Source organism: Podarcis pityusensis (assembly GCF_964106645.2).
Source record: "Podarcis pityusensis genome assembly, chromosome: 15".
In the NCBI taxonomy this organism is placed as follows: Eukaryota; Metazoa; Chordata; class Lepidosauria; order Squamata; family Lacertidae; genus Podarcis; species Podarcis pityusensis.
The window spans coordinates 29,846,748-29,860,501 of NC_138040.1; the positions used below are offsets into that span (position 1 = coordinate 29,846,748).

The window sequence follows — 13,754 nt, forward strand, 5'->3', positions numbered from 1 at the left end:
GGAAAGGAGCCCTTGAAATGGGCATTTGCTCCAGGAGGCACCCCGTGCATAGTTTGGGTTGGAGGACAAGAAGACGTCCGTCTGAAGCGGGTGGCTGAGAAGTTGACTTTGGCCGCCGGCTCTGCTCTTTGGGAAAGGGCAGCAGCCCAAGAACGTAGCAACAGTGGCAACTGCTTTCTCCGGGTCCAGGTCCAGGCCCCGGGTCCAGTCAGCTCCGGCGGGAAGATGCTCTCCAGGTCTTTAGACAGGTTCCTTTCCTCAGTCCTACCTGGAGATACTGCTGTGGGTTGAATCTGGGACCTTCTGCGTCCAAATGCGGTGCTTTGCCCTCAGCTATGACCCTTCCCTGACCAGAACCCGGGGAGGGCAGGCAGGGGGTGTCGAGATTAATCCTCCGCTCTCCCCCAGCCCGCCGCCCCCGCGGAAGCTGGGAGCATCTCTCATTCCCGGCACATAAGAGTTTCCTGCCCTCCCACTTCCTTTGCTGAGATTCGCCAACCACAGAAATGATGTGTCCCCCCGTTTTTTAACCGCGGCTGCAGGGGAAGCACCAAACCCTCCAGCCGGCCATCTTGGAGCCCTCGCCATAAAGCTTCCAGAACATGATGTATGCCTCCGAGTCCAAACCCCGCATTTGACACTCCCCTCCACCCAAGCCAAGCCAAGCCAAGCAGCGCACCGCCCGGCCCCCTCCCCCTCTCCCCGCTAGGCCCGGAGGATGAGCCGAGAAGCCCCCCGGCCCCCGAAGACGCACGCCCTGGCGCTCCTCATCCTCTGCCTCGCGCTGGGTAAGTGGCTTCTGGGGTCCCGGCATGGGGAGCTGAGGCAGGAAGGGAGCAGCGGGGAGGGGGCTGCTGCTGCAATCTGGCGAGGCCCGCTGCGGACCTGCCCGGCTCCGCAGCCCCACTGACAGCTGCGCTCCAGGAAGGAGAAGGAGGCGCCGCTTTGCCTTGGCTCAAGGGCGGGCGGGGAGCGTCTTTGGGGGGCGCCTTCGGGGAGGGCCCTTTCCTGGCCAGAGCCCCTCAGTGCATTTGCTGGAAGAACCGGCCAGAGCCTGTGCTTCGCCAGAGCTACACAATTTTTGGCCGGATCAGTCGCCAGCAACGGAGAATATCAGTGTCGAGGAAAGCGCTCCGGGCCTGGATCTTTGGAAAGTGGCCGCGGGGGGCAGCGGCTGAGGGCAGTGTGTATGTGGTCACTCTCTCTCTCACACACACAGCTGTGCCGGGGTTGCCAGATGCTGCTCCGCCTCCTATCCTGGGGACCAGAGTTGCTCCCTCCCACGCCTGCTTGGGTCCTCCCAAAATGAGGCACAGGTTCTTTCCTCGCTTGGACTGTGGGGTGTGGCGAGGGGGGGGGGATTTACAGCTGCCACCAGGCGACTCCGCAGGAAGAGAGAGACCCCTCTTGGTTCAGCAGGGGCCAACCACTGCCTCCCACCCCCTAGGATACTGCGCCGGCGCCCACTCCCCAGCATTCATAGGGGCTTCTCTGAGAAGCCTTGTGGGAGCCTTCGAATGTTTCCTGGCCACCGCTGGCTATGCCCAGCAGTAGCTCCTCCTGCTCTCACCTTCCAAAGGGCCTCTGTAAAGGCAGACTTAGCCTCCCTACTGCCAGGCGCTACCTTTCTACAGCAGTCCATGATCACCAGTTCTATGTGGGAGAGAAGAGACCAGGAGGGTGCGCCTAGGACCCGGGGCCAGATCTGGACCTGGGCCTTCGCTACTCCCTGCTCCCTGCCCCGTCTTACTCGGCCCCCTGTGCTACAAGGCTTGTGTCCCGCTGGCCGAGCACACAGCCCGCTCTGCCTCTCCAAACAGGAGCGCGAAGGGTTTGCAAAAAGCGCGCAGGCGACCGTTTTGGAAAGGATGAGGGGAGGAGAAAGGCCAGGCTTTCTGCGGCTGGGCTTGTGGGGAGAAGGGGGAGCAGCCAAGACGCTGCTCTGGGTAGCCAGCTCGGCGAGGAGCCCCCTGATCTCAGCTGCGGATCCCAGCTGAACTCAGGGCGCACCGTCTTCCCCTCGGGGCTCCCGGGGTACGGCGAGGGGGAGGTGTGTGTTGAATGTGTTCCAGTTTTGCAGTAGCATCTGACGAGCCAGGAACTGCCTCAGCAATTGCTGCATTCAAGGCACTGCAGAGGCTGCAGCTTCTGCAGCACTGGGGTTCCTCGGAACAGCCAGGAGACCGGTTTGCCAGACGTCAGCAAAAGGGACTGACAGAAACAAGCTGACCTTGGACTGCCTGCCTCAGGCGTCTCCTTAAAGCCCCAGGGCTGCCACCCAGCTGCAGCAGCGCTCGGAAAGAATGACACCCATACCCATGTGGGGCAGCAGAAATCCCTCTACTCCTGAGCATGCGCTCAGGGTGGAGGGTCGGGCACGCACGCTGCCATGATTATCCCCTCGGGGGTGACTCAGGGGGGGGGGGTCTTAGGGCCACGCGGAAGGAGCTTTGGATCGGAGCAGTGGTGCAGCCTGGGAATGTCAGACCCCAGACGTGGTGGCAGGTATTGCTAGTTCAGTCCTGAAACAGGTAATCCAGGCATCTCGCCGCTCTCCCCAGCCGTCGTTTCGTCCTCTGCAATTCCTTCTACGTTCCTGATCTGTTAAAGCCAAAACAAAAAGGATATAGTGTGCCAGCCCTGATCAGAAACTGAACAATTCTGAGCATCTGCGGTTTCACGCTTTAAACTCGCCTTGAGCCCCCGCGTGGCTGACCGGTAAAGAAGGTGAGGGTGAGGGGAGACCCTTTTGGGACTCTGCCTTCAAAGCCAGGGGGACCTGGGAGGAAACAGAGAGGGAGAACGGAAGCGGCGGAGCTGTTGGCCGGCTTCTTGCCATCCGTAGCCGGGACGGAACAGCGGCGGACGCAGGAGCTCATTGCGCGTCCTTCCGTAGCTAAAGCCTCTCCAGCAACGCGCGCAAAAGAGGGAGCGCTCTGCCTTCAGCCTGGCGGGGAAGTTTTCAGACGCCCCGTCCCCCAAAAACCCTCGTTTAGAAAAAAAAGAATAATCCCAAATAACTGGGCCAGAATGCTGGCGAGAGGGGGACGAAAAACAAGGGGAGAGGGGAGGTCTGGAAAGGGATGTGCGCTGCATGCAGAAGGTCCCAGGAGCAAACCCCGCTGGCATCTCCAGGTAGGGCCAGGAGGAGACACCCCTGCCTCAAATCCTGGAGAGCTGCTGTTGCCAGTCAGTGTTGACAATATTGGCCTATATGGACCGATGGTCTGACTCGGTATAAATGCAGTTTCTTATGTTCCTAATAGAGTGCTCAGGAAAGGGGCAGGACTGACTGCCTGGCGCCTTGAATCGGAGTGTTCCACACTGTAACCAGGAGTCGCTCGTCCCACTTCTCTGGCCATCAAAGAATTGTCTAGTTGGAAGGGACCCCAAGGGTCATCTGGTCCAACCCCTTGCAATGCAGGAATCTTTTGCCCAAAGTGGGGCTCGAACCCACATCCCTGAGGTGCAGAGTTTCATGCTCTACTGACTGAGCTATCCCGTCAGGCTTGTTCTATAAAATTACCCAGCTACGTTTTTCCGGTGCAGTTGGGATCCCGTTTTAATTGAGCACTTACTATTGAACTGTCTTGAGCGCTTTCCCCTTTGGAAAGAAACAAACCAACCAACTCCCAGAGGGTCCTTTGTCAGCAGTCCGCCTTCCTTCAAAAAAAAGGGGGGGGGGTTGCCGACCCAACGTTGCTGCCCTTCGTGTGTAATGAGTGGGTGGGGTGGGAGAGCAAGCGAGGCTGGATCTGCACTGATCTGTATAAATGCTATTAAATAAAGGCTATTAGAAGAGAAAAAAACCCTATATAACTCTCAATGCAATTTCCCATGGCCGACTGATTGCTGCTCTGCAGCGCCCTCTGGTGTCACATTTTTATAACACATTTTAAAAGTTATAACTGACCAGTGTAGATTCGCCTCTCCTGTCTTACCCTGTTCTCCTCTTCTTCCGGCAGTGCCAAGCAGCCTGGGCATGGAGGTCACGGCGCCTTTCACCATCATGGCCCTGAATGGCTCCTCCGTCCGCCTCACCTGCACCTTCAACTCCTGCTACCGGGTGGAGAAGAAGCAGTTCTCCCTCAACTGGACATACCAGGAATGCGACAATTGCACCGAAGAGATGGTAAGTCTGCAGCCCGCAGCTGAGCTGGGCCGGTCACTTCCTCGAAGCATGATGCGGCGCAGAGGCAGATTGAGGGGGAGTGCAAAACTAGGTCGCCTGCACTGGGTGCCCAGCTGAGAGGGCGCCGCAACAACAACTTAGCGGCAGAGCCTGGAAGTCCTTTCAACCCGTCCCCCAAATGCGGTTCCTGTGAATGTATGTGTGTGGAGGGAGCGGGTTGTAGCACTTATTCCACGCGAAGCTGCCAAGCGTCTGCTGTGGCTTAAGTTTCTTGTTGCCACAATAAATGTGCAAGTCTTTAAGGTTCCAGAACTCTGTTCGTTGTGTTTGCTGTAACAGATGAGCCCTGCTGCCCCTTTTAAGTCACGATCAAGCGGAATGCACTCGTGCATGTGCTCAGAGGCACCCGTTTTATTGCAACCACATGTCCCAGGAATAGTCTTTGCTACTGAAGCCTGTTTTTATTTTATTTTTTTAAAAAGGGTGTGTGATACATAGGAGCCCAACTCCTAGGGCCAAGAGGTCTTGGCCCCCTCAATAAAATACTTGAGGGCTCCCCCCAACCAAAGTTAATGGGCATTGCTATTCAAATGGTGTCGCTTCATGTGATCGATTATGTGGGGCGGGGCTTTCCTGGGTACCCCCATTTCAAGATGGCTTCCCATCTTGATATATCGGTTTGTCGCAGCTCTCCAGAGCCTCCTGTGTGGACTGCGGCAATCTCTGCTACTTTAACGCCCCCCACCCCGCCTCCAGTTTCTACAGTTTAGGTTGAAGATTGTTCCTATGGAGCAGACCCGCTTTGGGGATCGCGTGGAGTTCACCGGGAACCCCATCAAGAACGACGTCTCCTTCACTCTCCACAACGTGCAGCTGGATGACGAAGGGACCTACCACTGCTACGTCATGAACCCCCCTGACCGGCAGAAGGGACACGGCAAGATCAGCCTGATAGTGATCACCGAAGGTCAGTCAGCCTTCCGGAGGCCTGCTGTCTAGGGTCTCCCTCTCCCCCTAGGACCTACCCCACAACAACACGCTTTTCTTACCTGCTATGCTGCAGCGTCCTAGAAAGGCCACGCCCACCCCAGAAGCCCACCTTCCTGCAAAGCCGGGGTGCCCCCTGCCCCCTGTCCCAACCCCTGCTCCCCTAGCCCCTCTCTCCAAGCCCCCTCGGGGATCAAGCCTGCTGCGCGTGCCCTTCCTCAGCCCCGTCCCCCACTAGTCTCGGCTGTGTCTCCTCCGCAGAACCTCCCGAGCGGGACTCGACGGTGGCCGTGATCGTGGGCGCCACGGTGGGAGGGTTCCTGGCCGTGGTCATCTTGGTGCTGGTGGCTGTCAAGTGCGTGCGGCGCAAGAAGCAGCAGAGGTTGAACACGGACGACCAGAAGACGGAAGAGGAGGGCAAGACGGACGGCGAGGGCAACCCCGATGAAGGCACCAAGTAGACCGGTGCCCAGCGGCCCGGGATGGTCCCCTCCTGCACTCTGCCCTTCCGCCCTCCCGCATCCATGAGCTTCCTCTAAAGACTCTCCACTGGTGTCAGAAGTGTCGAGGTCCCTCCCTCCCCCACTTAAGCCTCTCCATTGAGACCTTGTACGCAGCTGGGCAGGGCGCTGCGGAGCAGATCTTCCTCTGTGGAAGAATTCCAGGGCTAAAAAGTTGGGGGGGGGGGGTTGCAAAGGGAGGATTTGGGCGGTGAGAGCGAGGGCTCGCCTCCCAACTTGCCACAGGGAAGGTCTTGACCTGTTCCTCCTGCCCCTGCTGTTGGTCCTCTCTGCCCGGCGCCTCCAAGGATGGAAAGGCTTCTTCCTGGCCCGCCCCCACCCACCAGGTCACCTGGGGCACACCGTGAGAAACTCCGCCCGCTGGAGGGGATCTTTTCCCTTCCTGAGGGGACGCCACGGGGGTGTTTGTGTGTGTTGCTGCTGAAGGGGAGCATTGGCCCCAGGAAGAGAAGGGGGTGGGGTGGGGGGACAGAGGTTCCCCCTTCTGATGCAGAAACTGCCACTTATCGTCTTCCTTCTACAGAAGCCACAAGCACAACCCACTACTGCCAAACGCAACTCACTGCCAGCGGGACGGGAGGGGGAGGTCGAAAGGGCGGCTACATTCTGCACTCCCTCCCAGAACCGGCATTTGCAAGCTCACGCGTCAGCTATTCCCTGATCCCCATCCAAACTCACACGACTCCCTGATGTTTCCTATGCCCAGCATAATTGGGGGGAGGGTCTTTCTGGGAATAGGCTTTTTTGGGGGGGCGGCGGGTGGGAGACTGCTTGTTTATTTCCTGAGAGCATGCTGCCTGTGCCGCGCGCCATGCTTTTTCTTCTTGGGTGGGCGACTATGCTTTCTGCTGGGAGGAGCGCTCCTGAAGGGCCCTGGCGGAGGAGAGGTCTGGATCTCATGGAGGGGCAAGATCCTGGGCCTGTCTGCCTTGTCCTCCCCACTCCACGCTCCGGCTTTCCTTTCGGTAGAGCGCACTTACCTGGCAGTGCCCGTCAGCCTCTTGCTGTAAACTTCACCAGGGCTCTAGGGGAGGCAGAGCGGGATCAGGTCCCTCGGTGCTTGCTGCGTCCTCGGCTCAGAAGCAGGCAATTCCTGGGTGCCTCTTCCTCTCAGTCACAGCTGGGCTCCAGGCCCGGTCATCGTCCACCAACCCTGGGCATGACCCTGCCGTCCTTCAAGGAGCTCTCGGTTTCCTGTCACTGTCGCACCTGGGGACAAAAAGGGCAGGGCAGTGAATACGGGGAGGAGGCGCCCCCTAAGTCCTCTTGCTTCTCCCATCCTTCTCCCATCTGGCCGGGCCAAGGCTCTGCCTCGTTCCTTGCTGCCTTGCTGCGATTGGCTCGTTCTCTGCTAAGCAGGCCACAAGGTGGTGCTCTCGCCTCTCCTGACAATGGAGCCAGCTTTTTTTTGGGGGGGGGGTTTCACCACTTGTGGGAATGTTTAGGAGAATAGGAGAGGACATATTGTTTTGATATTATCCCTCCTCACTCACGCTAGCGAGCAAACAGCAGAGCACAGTCCATTTGCAACTTATTGGAAGCAAGTTGATGACTCGCTAGAGTCTTTTAATTAAGCAATCCAGTCTGGCTTGTTCCTGGTAAATTTCCCCTTTATTTCCCTCTTAAAATAAGAATAACGCAACACAGTCTTCTTGAAAAATAACAGGTTTTTCTCACGTTCAGTTCACAGCAGTAATCTGAAGGCAGGCTATATCTTGTGGCTACAGTTACATTTGCAGAGAAAAGTTAAGTCCGAGTTAGGTCTCCATCCTCTGTAAGGATATGCCATGTGCTGGCTAAGAGCCAGGAGCAGTAGGGATCCAGAAGTGAAGATCCAAAAGAGGAAAAGGGAAGATGGCTGCATGGTTAGCCCTTTTACATGGACAGCTAGGGTCACGCCCATCCACCTGGTCACCCACAGGGAGAGGAGGCTCCAGAGCAGATATGACAGGAAGCCTTCCCTGTCTGGAGCCCCTTCCCCCTGTGTGTCCATTCTGGGCAACAGGAAAATGTTGTACTTGCTGCTCTATCAATACATCCCACACCACTAATATCCCTTCTGGAGAAGGGGGTGATGGTTCTTCTCCCCGGAGTACCACGACTGAAACGCGGGTGGGGGAGAGTGCAGGGCAGGCCGGCCAAGGGCACCTCGTCGGCTGGTTCCGGGGCCTGGAGCTGCCTTTGGTTCTTGCTTGACTTTCCCCGGACCCGTCGCTCGATATTTGCCCCCACCCCCAGGGGAGACGCAGATGCCTCTTGTTCTCGCCACCCGGCAGCTCGACGGCGCCCCCTGCCGCCACCTTCCTGTTCTTTATTGTTTTGCCAAATTTTGCCGTTTGGTTCTCAACCAAAGCCACAGTATGGAATGTTTTATTGCTCTTTTCGTGCGTACGCAGGAAAACAAATATACAGATAATGCATACCTATACACATGTACATAGTCAGGAAACGATTTCGTTGACCATACTTTGCACATTGGCTGTTTGTATTTTCGCTGTGCTGCTGCTATGTTGGGAGTAAGCATTTTTCCTGCCTAGGTCTGTCTCGGGGAATCAGAGACCAGGGAAATAAAACAGAGCTCAGAACAGGCGTAGCTCCGCCTCTTTCCCGGGACAGCCGGGCAGTGGGGAGACCTCAGCTTCACGAGCATAGACCGGGCAACTCTGCGGGGTCCTGGTTTGCAGGACCCTAGGATCCTGAAGGCCGCCTAGTCCGCCTCACCCCAACACAAAGCCTAGGGCAGGGCTTACATCCAGAGCATATTAAATAATAAAGATGATCGTGCCTCTGAACATGTGCAGAGTGCCTTTCCTTTGCAACCGAATAATCATCGCCTGCCCTAAGTGGTTTTCTTACGGTGGTGCCTGAAGGTTCATTCCGCAGCCCATCCTTGTCGGAACCAGCCGGACTGCCTCTCTCTTGTCCGTCTCCTCCTCTTGAGCCAAAGCGGGCGGAGGATGGTCTGCGTCTTGGCGTCGGAACAAGCGGAACACCTGGCGAAGAGCAAGCTTCTTCTCTGTGGACTCAGGGAAGTGGGCGTAAAGAGGAGCGCGCTGGGGGCGTGGCAGGCACCGGGTGGCAGAAGTCTGCTCTCAGCTGGGGAAGCGGGTTTTGCGTCTGGAGCAGCTGCTTGCAAAATTCTTAAGGACAGGCGTTGGCAGGGATGGGGAGGGCGGGGCGGCGGGAACATTATTCCCTCCAATCCCTCCAGTCAAAGGACACACCCACACCTACACACACCCCGCCAATGCCTGACTTCAGCTGAGATAGTTTGTAGTACTTCTGAAATTACAGTGGTACCACGGGTTAAGTACTTAATTCGTTCCGGAGGTTCGTACTTAACCTGAAACTGTTCTTAACCTGAAGCACCACTTTAGCTAATGGTGCCGCCGCGCCGCCGGAGCGTATGTAACCTGAAGCGTATGTAAACCGAGGTACCACTGTATTAGACAACACCGGTGGATACTGTGCCGAGGGGAGGGAACACAAATTTAAGCACCGAAGGTGGAGGGGGAAATGAGAAAGAAATCATGCTAACCTGACCGCCGGCTCCCTTCTGTCTATGACAACCGCGTGTGTTCCATAGAGCGCCGCACAAGTTAACCATTAGGCAACGCAGCCCGGGGGTGGGGTGGCCAGGCCATCCCTATCCGTGCCAGGGAGCTGCCTCCAGCTTCCAGTCCTCTCAGCGAGCTCACTTTTCCAGCCACTTTCGCGAACGTGGGGATGAAGGCGAGGCGAGCCAGAGAGTCTGCTGTTCTCGAGAGGGCGCACAGCGAAAAGCGCCAAGTTCGACAGTCCTGCTCCTGCTGGCGGCTTATCTCGCAGTTCCCGGGTCCCGGGCCTGGCCTGGCCCACAATTCCCGAGTGAGGGGGAGCCTCCTCCTCTCCTTATCGCTGGGAAACCGCGAGACCCCCGCGGAAGGTGGGGCACCGGCGCGCTGATCCGCGATCTCGCTGGCCTCCGACGGGGTGGTCCTGGACGGACGCCGCACTTTCCGCCCCGGGACGCAGAGTGGGACCAAAGCCGGCTGGACAGCACCCTCTACCGCCCGCCGCCGCCGCCGCCGCCCAGTTTTGGCTCGGCTCAGGCATGGTCGGCTTCTTCCCTTCCGCCCGCTCCGTCGGTGAGCGCTTCCTGCCCCTTTGCCCGGAGCTTGCAGAGTCACCATCTGTCTTTGGCCAGTTTCTCTGGGAAAAGACAGCTCGAGGGCACGTTGCAGCGCCCTAGCAGCAACGCTCTGAGGTGGCTTTGCACTCTTCCTTTGCTCTGCTTGCACTTTCATTCGTCCCGTCCACAGAAGGAAAGTCAGAGAGAGAGAGAGAAAGAAGCCAGGAAAGTTCCTGGGCGGAGAATGACGCCCCCCCCCCGCTCCGTCCCTGAATTTCGGGGTTGGAGGAAGGAGCGTGGGAAGATTAAGTCCTCTGAAGGTGCAGCGCCCGCCTGGGTCCGCACACCGGCGCAGCTTGGCCTACAGCCTCCTTGCCCGGGACCTTTTCTGCCATATCAGCACTTGGGCGCGCGCGCGGGGGGGGGGGGGGGAGAGGCGACAACCCATCCAGCCTGCCGAGGGATGGCAACTGCCACGGCTCTCGATGCGCAGGACAAAAACTGCTAAATGGCCTTGAATACACCCTCAGCTGTTCAGTGGAAAGGGTGACCCAGACTTTATAATCAGATAAGTGCCTTTCTCCGCCCCGGCCTGCACTTGAAAGGGCCGAAGTGCTGCTTCCCGCAGACCCCACCGCACCAGTCCGACCACCTAGATGGGAGGTGGGCAGGTCTTTCCTTAGAGCGTGGTGCTGGTAACACCAAGGTCGCAAGTTCGATTCCCATATGGGACAGCTGCATATTCCTGCATTGCAAGGACCCTCAGGGTTACTTCCAACTTTCCAATTCTATGATTGCCTGTCTTCTTGCTCTGCGCTTCGGCCTTTCTTCTTTCATACACCTATGTTTATGAATTAGGAAAGCTGTTTCCCATTATACCTAGGTGGTGAAAGGTACTCTGCACATGGTCAGAGGCATTTCGTTACCTGGGTCTTAGCCATGGGGCTCAAAGAAGTCTGCTGTGGCAGACCCCTGAATCAAATTTAAGCCCATCTCTTTGTGGCAGAAACAATTCACTTTTTTTTTTCTATTTTGGGGTAGGAAGCATTCTGTTTTTAAGAGGTCAGTGAAGGGCTTTTATTGGGGGACGGGTTTGAAAAAAGAACTTTGGACATTTAAAACGACTTGAGAGCTTGGCAATGCAGTGTGTGTGTGTGTGTGTGTGCGCGTGTGCACCCCACCCTCAAAGTTCTATATTGCTGGTAGGGTGGGGAATTGGGGAGAGCTGCTTCTTCTGTATGGCTAGGGCATTCCATCTTCTGATTCAAAGCATCTGTTTGCAGAGAAAGGCCTCCCTGCTGAGGAGATCTGAGTCCAGCAGTTTACCCCAGTGAGCCCAGGGTGGAGCAGGGACTTGAACCCCCCCAGTGGGGCCATTTCTGACTGGCCCATGTCTCCCCAGGGAAGTTCACCTGGCACCTTCATTGTACACCTTTAGGCACCAGGCCAAAATGTTCCTTTTTAACCAGGCCTCTGGTTGATCCCATTTACATCCTATGCCCTTTTAAAATGTTTTTTTTTTGGGGGGGGCTATTGGGTTATTGTTTTTATTTTTATTAGGTATTTTATGTATTTATATCTTGATTTTATTCTGTGAACTGCCCTGAAAACCCTGGGTATAGAGCGGTACATAAATAATAATAATAATAATAATAATAATAATAATAATTTCTTTGAGACAAGGTGAGATCATGCAACTTTGAGTTCCTCTGAGTCCAGACACCCATTTTCGATTACACCTGTAGGATGATTTGTGCTGGTCATACATGACCCTGCTTTCAGTATTGTCCTAGATTGCTGGTTAGTGAATATAAGGAATTAATACCAGAAGTTAGTTAATACTGGGAATGTTAAAAGGGGATGCCAAGCACTGTTGCAATAAAGCAGGCATAGGCAAACTCTGGCCCTCCAGATGTTCTGAAACTACAATTCCCATCATCCCTGACCACTGGTCCTGTTAGCTAGGGATGGTGGGAATTGTAGTTCCAAAACATCTGGAGGGTCAGACTTTGCCTATGCCTGCAATAAAGTTTAGGATCATAAGCTAAGCCAGCTTACATAGCTCACTGGGGATAAGCCTTTAACATGACAACAGGTGTGGATGTTCTATATATCAAAGAAGGTGCTCAGGTCTGTGGTTGCCACAGGTGGCGGGGAGGGGTACAAGGTGGCAGGGAAATGCGTGTTGTTTTTTGTAGGAGTTTGAGGTTTTCTGCAAGGTGTTCTGGGAAGAACAGGAACCAAGGGCAGACCTCCATGAGTTGCTGGCAGACCAGAATTCCATCTTGGTGCTGGCTGGAAGAGGCTGCACTGAGAGACCAGAGACATGCCAGACTACTGCTTTAAAACCCAAGCTTGCTGAAGCTATGAGAGGGGCAATGAGAGACACTTGGGATATAATGTTCTGTAGCCCCTCCATGGAAGACTTTAGGTGTACATACGTAGGTGTAAAATAAACCAAATATCTGAAAACATTGCAGTCTCTGCCATGCCCTGAATTAACAATGGAAATATGAGCCTTGAACCTCTGAAATCATGTGACTGCTTGGCAGATATTGGGGTGGTGTGCAACAATATTATTTCTGTGTGCAAAAGTTCTGAGGCTTCATATCCAGTCAGTGCAAATCCTGTCACTATCCTACAACTTTTCATACCACAAATGCTTGAGTTTGTTATTGTTCTGCTTCTGGTATCCTATAGCTCCTCCAGATAGCAATAATGTGATACTTTCAGGGAAACATCACAAAACACCTAATACTGTAAAGCAGAACAAATTCACCACAAATTGCAACACTGAGTCTCTTGGGCTTGCTGATCAGAAGGTCAGCGGTTCGAATCCCCATGATGGGGTGAGCTCCCAATACTCTGTCCCAGCTCCTGCCAACCTAGCAGTTCAAAAGCACGCCAGTGCAAGTAGATAAATAGGTACCAGTGCGGAGGGAAGGTACAGTGTTTCCGTGCACTCTGGTTTCCATCACGGTGTTCCGTCATGCCAGAAGCTGTTTAGTCATGCTGGCCACATGACCCAGAAAGCTGTCTGTGGACAAATGCCAGCTCCCTTGACCTTAAAGCGAGATGAGTGCCGCAACTCCAAAGTCACCTTTGACTGGACTTAACCGCCCAGGGGTCCTTCACCTTTACCTTTTTACCCACAATAAAATGCCCACCTGAGGGCCCCCAAAGCTCTGCCTGTGTGTGGGGGGGGCACTGCTGGAGGCTACAGCCACCTTCGGGTGAAGAGCTGTGTGACCTCACTTGCATCCTCAGCAGCAGTGGAGGCTTTCGGGAGTCCACACACTCACACAGCCTTTTCCATTCTGTCCACAAAGGAGAGGCTCAGGTGAGGTGATGGGGAGCCACTCCAGTCTCTGCAGAAGGGGGTCATTTCTTGGCAAGAGAAAGCTCTAAGTGAAAGGGGGAGGAGGCAGTGGTCAAGGTGTCTCAAAGCCACGAAGGGCAGGCAGAGGGTAAGGAGCAGCCTGGTTTGACACTGCTGCTTGTCTGCCTACCCCATGCTCTCAGAATAGCCCTGGAAACATGAGTCTCCCACCACCCTCTGGCCTACCTACTCCAGCCGGAAGAAGCCCGGATCTCTGGTTTCCTGCTACTCTGGGAAGGTGACACCTGTCTGCAGAAGCTGACAGCTCCAGATCTAGGGATGTTTGGATTTTCCTGAAACCAAACCCTGCACCTTATGTGCAGCTCAGCAGAAAGGAGACACTCCAAAGCCTTCTGCATTTCAACATCACCTCGGAAGGGGTGCCAAACTTGGTGGAGGTGGGGGAGTGCTCTGGGAGGGCAGGGGAGAGGGGAGGACCTGTGATGTGACTCTGTGCATGTTGTGCAGTTGGTGGGGGAGGGGAGAGTGGAGTGGGAAGAAGCTCACATCATGGTTGGCCCACCTACAGAATGTCATCTGAGTCAGGCATAGCCCTGTGCTGGAACCCAGCGTGCTAAAGACAACAGTTTTGTCGAGCATGTACAGAGGAGCTTTCCAATTCCT

General features: G+C 55.5%; 1 protein-coding gene across 1 annotated transcript; it reads left to right on the forward strand.

The window, feature by feature from the left end:
* The first annotated feature begins 328 nt into the window (after window positions 1-328).
* On the forward strand, window positions 329-8,432 carry SCN2B (sodium voltage-gated channel beta subunit 2). Its single transcript, XM_080983946.1, has 4 exons — window positions 329-788; window positions 3,966-4,132; window positions 4,889-5,099; window positions 5,381-8,432. Exons 1-4 carry the CDS (start codon window positions 719-721, stop codon window positions 5,578-5,580), a joined length of 648 nt encoding a protein of 215 aa, XP_080840072.1. The 5' UTR covers window positions 329-718; the 3' UTR covers window positions 5,581-8,432.
* Window positions 8,433-13,754: the final 5,322 nt, after the last annotated feature.

Excerpts from the sequence above, each read along its gene's own strand:
- SCN2B (XM_080983946.1), top strand. The coding sequence starts at position 719 with ATGAGCCGAGAAGCCCCCCGGCCCCCGAAGACGCACGCCCTGGCGCTC. Across the intron at positions 789-3,965 it reads CATCCTCTGCCTCGCGCTGG|TGCCAAGCAGCCTGGGCATG; the intron begins GTAAGTGGCTTC and ends TTCTTCCGGCAG. Across the intron at positions 4,133-4,888 it reads ACAATTGCACCGAAGAGATG|TTTCTACAGTTTAGGTTGAA; the intron begins GTAAGTCTGCAG and ends CCCCGCCTCCAG.